Source organism: Ammodytes marinus (genome assembly GCF_949987685.1).
Source record: "Ammodytes marinus genome assembly, chromosome: 1".
Taxonomy (NCBI): domain Eukaryota; kingdom Metazoa; phylum Chordata; class Actinopteri; order Uranoscopiformes; family Ammodytidae; genus Ammodytes; species Ammodytes marinus.
In genome coordinates, this window is record NC_137230.1 from 30,014,940 (window position 1) to 30,027,571 (window position 12,632).

The 12,632-nt window shown below is 40.9% G+C and overlaps 1 protein-coding gene across 1 annotated transcript in view; it reads right to left on the reverse strand.

Annotated features, from left to right (window-relative positions):
* mapk8ip1b (mitogen-activated protein kinase 8 interacting protein 1b) overlaps positions 1–12,632 on the reverse strand; it is a gene marked incomplete at both ends in the record, with an annotated part of 38,726 nt that overhangs the window by 15,664 nt on the left and 10,430 nt on the right. Inside the window, one exon of the mRNA XM_080033669.1 lies at positions 9,785–9,896. Coding sequence (XP_079889795.1) covers positions 9,785–9,896 — 112 coding nt within the window. The remainder of the gene's footprint in view (positions 1–9,784; positions 9,897–12,632) is intronic.

Here is a 12,632-nt window from a genome sequence, read left to right on the forward strand (position 1 = left end):
ATGAATCCTACTGACTTTGGCGATGTCCTTGATTTCTTGTGTAATGCCGCTTAGAGGTTGACATTTGTGATTCAGTATAGGAAATATGCTAACAACAATCGGATGGATTACCATGAAATTATTTAGGTCAAAGGATCTTCTAAGTCAATACTTTCAATTGACTTTGCTGAGGCGAAGGTTTCATGTAGTCACATAGTCATATCTCAACATTTACTACTATTTAAGGGGTGGCAGTTCAATTCTGCACCATGTGAAAGTGTCACTGGGCAAGACACTGAACCCCAAATGAACCGCCTGAATTGTACTGACTTCAATCTAACAAAATGCAACAATGTGGTACAAATATTAATAACATACAATAAATCCAGCATGATTGTATACCAGTTAGAGCTAAGATACTGTATCAAGATGTCATTTGGATGACAATAGTTTCTTCACATATTTCCCAAGGCAACTTGTTGGCCAAGTGAGTTCATATTTTGTGATGAGATTTACTCTGACTGTCCTTTTACATTACTGCTGAAGTCACAGAAAGTGACAAAGACAAGCTTCATTTGAGAGACAGAGTAAGTCAGAGGGCACTGGGTCAGCGCAGTCTGCTTCACTTACCATCACTGTCCCTATAGCTACACACACAGAGCACATGTTAACTAGTCTCTGTTAAGCTTCTTACGGTGTTTAGCTCATGCTTGGCTTAGAATGTATAAACAGATACAGTACATATTAAACACAGAAATGCGCAGGTACAGTAAAGTTTCTAACATAGGCAAAGGCACAACAGTAAAGTATTCAACTGCCAACCTAATGAGAACTACAATACAAGCGGATGTAAAATGAAATACAATCAAACTTAATTAACCATCAGGTAACTATAACAGTCCCTTTGACTTTAAACCTGAAATATTTCTAATACATCTGACTTAAATATCACATCACAGCTTGTTAGTATTGGAAAGACTCTTCCCCTGACATTACTTGCATTCTGTTTGAAAAATGAAAAAATTAAATATCTCTATCTATGAAATAATCCTAATATATTAACATTCCAAACCAATTTCAAAAACAGACGGGTGGCATGCTATACATGATTTACGCTACTACGTGTGAGATTATCTCTGCGTCAATGTTATTCTCAGTATTCAGAATGACATGGTAAACTATGTATCCATCAGTTTTTGATGCTTTTATAAATAGCTAAAATCCATCCATCCATCCAACCATCAATGTCTCCCCTATTTAAAGAGCTGTCAGAAGATGCTGCCATCACCCCTTCTGCTCCTCTTGTATTTTCGTCACATAAAACCACTGTCTGCCTCTGTGCCTGTGATCAAAGTCAGCCATTTTCCTGCCATAATTTTTCTCTTTTGTTCTCCCCTCTTCTCTTCTGTTCACCTTTTCACCTGACAAGAATCAATAACTGCTAATTGAGTGGGCTGCTACTCTCCGTCTCATGTTTTATGACCTCAAATTACGACTGGCCCCTTTAAGAGAGCGCCGGCCCCTGTTGCTAAGAGACAAGGGTCTGGGTAACGATGAAGAGGCTGATAAGATGCAGCCGCCGGGGAAAACAGAGGTCTCCTTGTGTGGCCATATCCTATTGAGGCACCATGTGAGTGACAAAAAAAAATGCTAAAACTACATCACCCAGTCAAACTTCTTCAAATACCCTCCCACCAACTTTAGTAGGGCAAGTCACGACACATACACTATTAAGCTTGTTTACATATAATATAATTTGACAATCCCAATTGTAATAGCAATAGTGGATAAGATCACTATCTCCACTATGAAATGGACCACCCAAGTGTTAAGCCTTCAAATAATTACCGCAGTTCCCCTCAGCATCACATAGTATTTATTTAGCCTATTTCAGCTTAGTGTTTTGTTTCTTTAGCCCACAGAAAAAATGTCAACCTCATTTCTTGGTAGCATTGAAACAGCTTTAATCTAACACTGAATGACAAACAGTTGGCAACTACCTTGAAGGAGAAAGGGAAAGTCTCACTGCTAAAGAGCCACATTTAGTTGGTGGTGTAGACAAAAGCAAAGTTAAGATGAGAGTTAACAGTGATTTAAAGTTCATTAGTTGGACAAATGCTTGACTCCAAATGACCGCTAATGTTGCTTAGTAATTTGTAGACCACAACATATAGATAACGATTATATTATAGGTGATAAGCTAATGTGTTATCAACTTTTTATGCTATAATACAATGTAATAAAACATATATGAAACTGTAATTGCAGCTTTTAAGATGGAGTCAGCAATTCTTGAGAATGCTTGTTGTCGAAATACATTTTTGTGAAAATCAGTGAATATCTCCTCACGATCCTCTACTTGACCATAATGTGTCTGTGTTGAAACAAAATCCAGAGTTAATCCACAGACTAGACTCTGTAAACGGGCATGTTGCTATGGTGGGCTCCTTTTGTTTACATACCAGTTTACAGGTATTGATTTTGTCAAAAACTGATTTTGACAACAAGTGTTCTCCAGAATCGCTGACTCAACCTTTAAATGAATCCATGCATAGAACATAAAAAAGACCCTTCCCCCACACCATGTGAAAAGCGACAATATGCTGGTCTCCATGAAAATGCAATCAAATCAACATCAGTAAACAACATTGTCTATGATGATGGATGATGCTTTAAACAGGGGCAACGACACAGAGGGCTTCTCTTGTTTTGGTTTGTGTCGATGAGACAGCTTCCTCTCTGCTGTTACCATGTGTGAATGAGATGACGTAGGCAGTATCCATGGAGGCAGTGTGTATGTGTATATGTGTGTGTGTGTGTGTGTGTGTGTGTGTGTGTGTGTCTGTGCATGCGTGCGTGTGCCCGCTATCAGTGTATTGCATGTATTTTCAGCTCCTACACATGCAGTAGGTGATAGAAACACTGTTGCCATGGAAATAGGTCTCCTTCTCCTCTTACAAGTGTTGTGCTGGACCATTTCAATCCCCCTTTCTCTCTCTACGTCTCCCTCTCTCTCTAACTCGCTCACTCCTCCTCTCCGAGGTCAGTTTCTACTGATGCTTATTAGTGTACAGTTTGTAAGCACAAGTAATCAAGTATAACACATTCTGAATAGAATCAATCATCTCTCAGCACAAAGGATTAAAACATTGCAAAGCCATGTGGAATACATCAGAAATATATATGTTTTAAATTTAAATGGGTTCAAAATATAATGCTTGATTATATAATGTTGGTTAATGTAAAGAAAAAAATATGTTTCTGTTTTGTTTTAGTGGAATATTTACATTGCTTTTCATGTATATTTAACTAACGCAAATGTGACAATAGAGGGCAGCCTAGACCTACTTTCTGTTTTGTTATCTTCATTAGTCCAGCATATTATGACATTTTTTAAATGATTGAGCTTCACATACGCCCACCAGTGTAATGTGTGTTTCCACAGTCACTTCACTAAGTGGTATTGCCCATTCAATCTGACCCTAACAAAGCCTATGACTTTTTCAAAGAACAACGTATGACAAAATGCTACTCAGGGAAGCACTCTCCTCTCTCTTTCTCTCTCTCACACACACACAAACACACACACACACACACACACACAAACACAAACCTACAGAAAGGTCGAGTCAATGCATGTTGTCATGTTATGTCCCCGGGGAACATCTAATCTCTTTATGTTTCATTGTGGACATGAGCTGCTCCACAATAACCCTTCATAATGACAGCCATGTGGACATAATTCAGATGCATCTCTCTGTTTGGAGCTTCATGTCTGCAACAAATGAGCCCGTTCAACCAGGAACTTCATTCTAGAAATGTATTTATTTAGAGCATTAATGTTTGTGTTTAAATATGAAAATTGGACTCTCACTACAATCATGACACGAGACAGTACACAGAATCTATGTCTAATTTAATGTTGCGATACTATGATACTCTGTCTAATTCTGGACATCAGGATTTACAACAAGGGTACTGGAAAGAGACAATGTCAGAAGGGAGAGACAGCTGTCTGCAGACAGACAATCTTTCTTGCTCTTTTCACTTGGATATGATTTATTGACACAACTGGCAACCTGTGCTTGCTTATTTTATGTATGGATCCATACAAGCATCATTGAAATGTGCGATTGACCAGTCAGTGAAGTTCAGCCCTGCCTCATTAGTTCCTTAGTCAACCACACACAGACCATGGACATATTTTTGGTTACTAAATTTAGAACCTGGTTCCTCTATTTGAGATGCAGGCAGAGTAGCTTAAACATATAGAGATAATAAATAATAATAAAGATATTCAATGTAAATGTTATTTATATTGTTGTAGTGTTGTTAATGCAAACACATTTACAAAAAACTGAAACTGAGATTGGAGATGAGTTTGACCTGTAACAGCGATTTCAAATGTGTGCATCAGTTGGGACACACCCTTTGACCCTCCCTATTAACCCCTGCTGAGGCAGACACCACCACGCCTGTCTGGAGTGAGTGATTCTCCTTGCATGTGAGCGTCCACTAATGATCAGACAAAAAGCATCCTCAATCTCCCCTGGGATGAGCACACTGGTGAAGTCATCACCACTATGTGTTCATACATTGTGCAGCTGCACCGCCTTCTCATATATTTTTAAACAGGCCTCGCTTCCATAAAACACTGTGCACTTGACATTGAAATACGACAGAAACAAAGAAAAGCAAAAGGTAAAGCCTTTTTTCCAGGATCTGTGATAACAACTGAAGATGACCTAGCAGAAGAAAACTACATATGTCTAACATGTTCCGGTCCTGATAGTTAAATAAGTAAAATAAGAGAAAAAGAAAATAAAGGAGATACATTTCCCTTCTATCTTATCTTATATACTTCCTTTTTCAAATCCTGTTTTTTGTTGCTGTACTCATTTATGTTTGCCTCTGACTGTTGTACATTATGCTATATCACCTTCTTTTTATATTATTATGGTCATCTTTTTTTGATTTTGAAATTTAATTTGTAGTGTTTACTGCAGTTTTTTTCACAGTAAAATATTTGAGATGCCATATGAAGCGTGTTTAGCTTTCTGTGTACCCTCATACAGTCAGGGTTGAAGACTGAGTTATTATTATACTGTATGTTTCTGATGGGCAACATGACTAACAGAGGCAATACATCCACAATAAATAAACAAAAATAACACCAAACTGACCGACAGAGGGAAAGCACAGAGCAACCAGCAGAGCCTGCTCTTTCACTGTCTAAATCCTGCTACATGAGCAGTGGCGTCTTTGCATTAGGGGCCGGTGGGGCACGGCCTCACCAGAGGGCGCTGCCGTGCAGGGCAGGATTATAAACTTATTTTTTATTTAAATTTTTTTTTGTCAAAAATGTGCATTGAGCATAAGTTAATAATACATTAATTGTTAATAATTAATTACATGTCCGCAGTTTTAATTTGATGAACGCAATTGTCTTACTTTTTGTAGTGTAGTAGTTGTGTGTGAAATAGTTTGTTGCTCCGTCTCGTCTGTTCCGCGGTGGGGCCCAGCCGAGATGGCCCTGTGCAGTGTAGCCGCGGACTGGAGAGCTGGTGCGCGAGCAAGCGCGTGCGCAGCGCACACTTTAGTTTCGACAGTGGGGCCAGAAGATTAGGGCCCCAGACTGCTTCTCATTGGCTGATTTGTAGAAAGGGCGGGGTTTACGGCGGGAGAATCAAAACTTACACGGAACACAATGGGAGAGCAGAGACTGAACCCCCTGGCGATGCTTTTGAAAGTGAAAGTGAACTCATCCACGGACTTTTGGATTTTAACAGCAAAGTCACCGAGAGTGGTGAGTCATTGGTGAGTCTAATTTGTAATTATTTTTATTATAAGTGGAATTTATAATGTAGTTTACATATTATTGTTTGAATTAGAATTTCTGCATGCGTAACTGGCGATACGTGTGTGTGTGGGGGGGGGGGCACAACCTCAAGTGGGCTCCCCGAGGGAGCTGTTCACCTGTCTCTGGTGGTGAAATGGCTCTTTGGCTGTGGTATATTGTGAGTGGTGGCTTTGTATATTGATTGCTGTGTAGGCCTATAGGGTGTGCGCCGTTGTGTTTGTATTGTTGCCACGTTGTTGTTTCGATCTTGAGTTTTTTATATTGTGAGATCTTGAACACTGCCATTTGGTGGTGCTATTGATATAATAGCCAAATATATGTCGGCAGATTCGCGTTTGAGTGATGGCATTATTCAGCTGCAATTTTGGTCCCCTCTGTCACTTGCTACTTTGTGTGTGTTGTGATGGTAGTAATATGTGGTATTTCTGGATTGCGTTATAAGATTATTTTCCTGCATGGCCCCACTAGAGTTTCCAACCCAAAATCGCCACTGTACATGAGAACCATGGCTGAGTCATTTCCTACACCCTCTACATGCACAGATGACAAACAGCTTCATGTCCTGAGAATGATGACACTCAATGACACGTGTTGTTTGTTGTTGCCGCTGTCAGAGCTTTCCAATGTTTGCCAGTCAAGGAGCCATTTTGGATTCTGACATCTAAGGACCCTGCAACGGGATGAGTCATCAATGTGCACATACACAAACACACACACACACACACACACACACACACACACACACACACACACACACACACACACACACACACACATACACACACACACACACACACACACACACACACACACGCACGCCTGCACACCTACACACACACACGAGCATGCACGCACACACACACACACACACACACCTTGGGCACAGAGCTCTCACATTCAATATTCTGGGGTATAATTAGCTCCCTAGATAGGGAGACAAGAAAAGAGAGAGAGAGAGAGAGAGAGAGAGAGAGAGAGAGAGAGAGAAAGAACTGGCTTTTTACCCTAAACATATTTCCAAGCACTCAACACAATATTTGAGCAATTCTCTCCTCCGTCAGGTCACCATCTCACTAAAATAATCACAAAGGGAAGTAGAAAAAACCTCTCATCTGTTCAACACAGAAAAAAAAATCCCCCTCGACCCTCCTGTTGCCTTGGTTACGGAAGCAGAGCTGAATGGAGGAGATGATGGTTTCACTGGGAACAGAGCCGGGGAGATCTGACAGAATAATACATTTACCTCTGCTCATGTTCTCCCTCTCTACCACCCCACATCTCTCTCTCTCTCTCTCTCTCTCTCTCTTTCTTTACACTAATGACCTGGGGCTTCATTTAAAAAGCTTGCGGCGCACAAAAACCTTGCGTAGACGGAAAGAAATGTGCGGGAAAATGTGCGGTGGCAAACGTTGGTATTTATAAAAACATTATTTGCGGAGAAGTGTGCGTATTCCTACGCCAACCTTCGACCATGCGTAGAGCTACCGCAAGGTTTTCCTGACCGGGAATCAGCGACACTCAATGGCAACACCACGAAATAAAGCTCAGTCATCAGAAAAACACAGACAAATGATGCTTGGCACCCAATCTATTTAGTCAATAAAATGTATAAGCTTACCTATAGTTGCGAATGTATGGCTACTGTAGTCTATGGCATGCAGTTGTGATGTAGGTTGAATTACTTATCAAGTAGCCTAGGTCTACATATTTTAGTTATTTTATAAATTGAATCTTTTAGCGCTACTCTATAATAATATCCTATACGTCGGGAGGTGTTTCCGTGAGTGCCCAGCAGGAGAGCAAATTTTAAGAGGTGAGTAAAAAGTAGTTTTGTACAAAGTTAAGCCCAACAGATATTAATTAATTAAATTGTATATTTCATTAGATAAAATCATGTTATGAATTTAGCAAATCATTACACGCATCTCTTTCCCATAACAATTCACCCTGGAAGATTAAACTATAATCTGACGTTGTTGGAAATGTGTTGATCTCACGGGAGATAAACAATTCTCTCGAATAGACTATAGGCATTATTTCACTTGTCACACCATATTTTATATGGGCCTACATATAGTACTACAGGTAGGCCTACGCTAATACGTGATATTGCATACAGTACAAAGTTGGGCGAAACTGCTTTACAAAGACTACAACGACTGTGCCAATCATGATATGTGATAAGCGCGCGGGTGTGTGTGTGTGTGTGTGTGTGCCAGTTTCTGCAGCACATGCACGTCACGGGCTTTCTTCCTTCACAGTCGCTTTCTTTGCGGCCGGTTGCCTCCCTTTCTTCCTCATGTCAGTCAAAATTCCGTGCTTATTAAGTGCGTCATCATATTCAGGAGCTATTTAGCATTCGCCATGTATGGTAGAATGTGGGATGAAATTGGGAGGTGAAGTGGGAGGACACGGGGTGGAGATTGTCTGCGCACAATTCACCGCAGGTGGGTATTTATAAAGGGAAGATTGCGTGAAACTGTGCGCCGCACAGTTTTATAAATCTGGATTTTCTTTTGCGCAGCACATTTTTGGCTTTCTGCGGACGCAATGTTTTAGTATGGTTTCTACGCACACCGTTATAAATGAGGCCCCTGCTCTTTTCTATGCCAATGAAAGTTGAGAATACGAGGGTGCTGGGCCTCTAAAAGAAACACACTTCAGATAAGTTTCAGAAAGATTTCAACCAACAGTAAACACAGTGAATTATTCAGACAAGCGGGATGCAGCCGGGCAATCATATATAATCAGACTCAAGTTGTTGTTACCGAGAGTCTCTCGCTCTCTCTCTCTCTCTCTGTCCGTCAGGCCTGTGGCCTCTGCTATCTGCTGGCAGGAAGCTGAATGCAGCAGCTGTTCTGGACAAAATGCCACGGAGAGGAGAGTCCCACACCTCGCAGAGCTTAAACTTCAGCAGAGTATTTACTGAACCGTGACAAGACAGTCTAATATAATGAGCATTTAGAATGGAGATTATGTGAGAGCCTCATTCACTTTAGTTTTTTAGTTTAAAATCAATAATGTGGCTATTTTGAATGCTGAATCAGAAGCACCTCCTTTTCCCAGTTGCAAATGGAAAAAAATGCATATACTGTGTATTGTGCGTCTAGGGGGACCTACAATCAAAGTGAATTTAAATTGTATGGTGTTAACTTGATCACCTTGAATTCTAGCTAATTGCATGACATAATAGTGTGAATATTATTATGCAAATGTTAACCATTCCGTCCAGCATATTAAAACACCCTGAAAGAGCCCTGCTATCAATATATTATATTTTCAATTTCTTTTCATTCACGTGGGCAGGCAGAGCCAAACACAGATGCTGTATCCCTAAGCAGAGGCAGCAGCAGCTTTGCATCACCTAAAAACACTGTCTCCCTATGGACGGAGCAAAGAGGCTTGACCTAGCAGCAGCAGGACCGGGGGTGTTCTGCACCTCTGGGATACTACTACACGCTGCAGTGCAACCTGGTCACCCGTCACCTGACAGCAACCCATGACACTATGAAACCCAGCTCCCAAAACTATACACCACCTTAAAATCATACCACCATCTTAGCAGGAAGGCTACATCGTGTTTGAATGTCAGTAGTCGAGTGAGGCAAGCACATTTGTGAATGGAAAATATTGTACACAAAAATAATTTTCCAGCTAAACTTGCACTCCATAGGGATGACAAGTAATATAAGGAAAATGCCAATATCACAGACTGAGAGACACTTACTAAAGAAAAAGCTAAGTGAAGGTAGACTATACAGACATTGCTCTTCCTTGTAAGAAATAAATCCCCTCTGACTGAGCTCTCTTCTATGGCTCCAATGAGAGCAGCATGTCGTTTTGAACTGAAGCAATGTGGTGTCTAGAATTGAAAGAACCTTCACACATACCCGACAGCTACCTGAAAAAAAAAAAAAAAGTGGAACACATGGAGTCAGCACATACCTTAATATCCGGGCCATTGCAGTTGAGGCTTATCCCACACTCATCTGTGATCTCTGTAATCTCTGACAGGTCGTCATCTTCAAACTCATCCAGGCTGATGTCGTGGGTCAACCTGATAGACAGGGTGGATTATGGTGACCAGGGAAGAGATGAGGAGGGGAAGACAAATAAATCAATGTTAATCCTTTAGCACTTATCCACAGACGCCCACATCACATCTCAAAATCTCGTGTTGGCTGAACTCCAAGCCAGAATCCACACACCCAAATGACACATCAAACAAGTAACCAAGGACCACAATTCTGGGCATAACTCTCAATTTAAAACTTTAACAAACTACACTACATTCCATGTTTTTTGGGGAGAATTAAAAATAAAGACAGCAGTATTGAGTTTTTGTTCTTTGGCTGCTGTTTAAGCATTAACAGCCAAGATGAAGCTACAATCCAACAGCGATCAGACGACTGAATCATGTTTAGGCTGCAGTGGAGGGGAAACAGATTATCACAGATGGCAGCTCATTCATGAGCTTACTGTAACTAAAATCAAAACAAAAACACTGACCTAACCCTAACCTCATGAGGGAAACAACACATTTGAGTTATATGCAGATTATAGAGAGATTCATATATATATTTTTTTAAATCAGGAAGGTTCCTACTCTGTGAAGCATGAATTTGATCAGTAAATTAGCAAAACAAAAGTGGACACATCATCTGGGGGACAAGAAGTATCCCTAATGAATGTAATAGCAATCAGACCAACTGTTGAAATATCTGACCAACTGACCGACCCTATACTAGCGCAACTTCTAACTCAACAAAAATAGCTAATCTTACAAATACAAGGTATTCAGTATCTGAACCATCCCCTCGGAAGCTTTATCCTCTACTACACAGTACTGGCGCATATGGAACTCCGTAATTCACTGGTCTCACATCCCCAATGGTCCATAGACACAATTATAGAATCAGGAAGAAAACATTTACATTTTGAAGTGAAGAACATATGGTCTTGATTGTTCGTGCGAACACCCTGGACATCACTCCAGTTTATGTCATGCTGTCTGTGGCAGGATTCAATTAGCTGCTCCTAGTAAACGATGCTACTGTAATTACGTCCGCCTTTTATCCCTTTACCCAGCAGCCCCCTGGGCGTCACATGGGAGAGTCAGAATGCTCACAATGCTATTAGAGGGGGAGAGGAGCGAAGACAGCGATCTCAAGGCCCATTAAAGAGACCTGGTGAACTTCGAAGGGATACGATCCCCATCGTTGCCGAATGATGCCATGGCCGTTTGTGGATACATGAACAACACTGCAGCTGCCTCCTCTTGGGCAAGTACACACAGCTGAGGCCGTCTTTAGCCGTCACGTGTTGGAGGGAGTGAACACGCCTGGACAGAAGCATCTGTTTACCTCTATAATGAAGTCCTGAAGGAGGCAGGAGGAAAAGGGCTGACGGAAAGAAAAGGAGAAAGAGGAGAAAGCAGAGAGAGAACTTGAATCCAGAAATATATAGGTGGAGAGAAAATGATCTCAGATGGGAATACATATTGCCGAAACCTAATAGAAATTATGAAAGAGAGGGAGGAGAAAGAGACAAGAAACCACCCAGTGGAACAAACACAAGTGTCCACCTTCAGTGAAGGTTCCTTCAATGGGCAGAAATGCCACAACAACACATTTTAGGGTATTTTATATTATTTGTCATTGGGGGTAGATTTTTCAAAAATGTACCTTAGTTGCAAAGTTGTCTAGTGGCTGACTTACACAGCCGGTAGATCTGTGCGGCTGCTAATGGTGTCAGATTTTAGGTATAAAAGCTGCAAAAGAAATGTCGCATTGTCAACCAATTAAAAAAAAATTGACCAAAACCAACAAGTTAAAACATACCAATGAGACACACTTTTGCACTGGTGTGTTCCTTTCATTACCATGAGATGAACTCAGCTACTGTAGTTTACTTTGGGACAATCCAACACATTGTACACCATCCTGCCACTGTAAAGACGCACTAAACCACAACATGTGTATTATTTAAAGCTAAAGTACTTCCACACAAATATCCATGATATTCCTTTTTCAATAGAGCCAACAGAAGATTTCCCTACACATAGTGTGCAGCCACAGAACCAAAACAATTAGCTAAAAGAGGCTAACTGCTATCTGTGCTTGTGGTGAAAATATTACTCATGTGAGTATTACACTATAATAATTTGTTTCCATCAGCATGCAATGCCTCATATTGACTGATAGCATTCAAAAAAATCAAGAGTCTGCCAAAGACATATGACATGAACATCACTGAGAACCATGTGACATAAGGTGCAATATGAACTCCAATTGGATCAGCAGGCTTGTCTGTGACACTGCTCTGCTTTTGGGTAATGAAAAATGGTAAGCTGATCAGTACACTATAAATGTGATTTAGTACAATGCAGAAGGGTGCCTGGGAAAGGAACAAAATCAATATGCTCCAGAGTGTCCCTCTGTTTTCAGCATCACTTACAGGAAGGAGGAGGGTGAAGGAGAGTATGTCACTGTCTGTCTCAATTGCAATTTTCCATCAATCCACCAGATGGCCTCGGACGTTCCCTCCTTCCCCCATCATCTGACTGCCCCACCCATCTTCACATCTGCTCCCACTCCCCTCATCCTCTTGGCCTAGATGTTCAGGCATTATATGCTCATTCCCTTTTTTGTCTTGGGAACCATTTCCAACCTCTCTGCCTACCAACCTGGACCAATACCTGTCTCCCTGCCTGTCTACCTGTGAGTGACTATAAACCTCTCCATTTCAATATGCCTCTGATACATTTTGTTACCTTGAGTGTCTGCATTTGGGT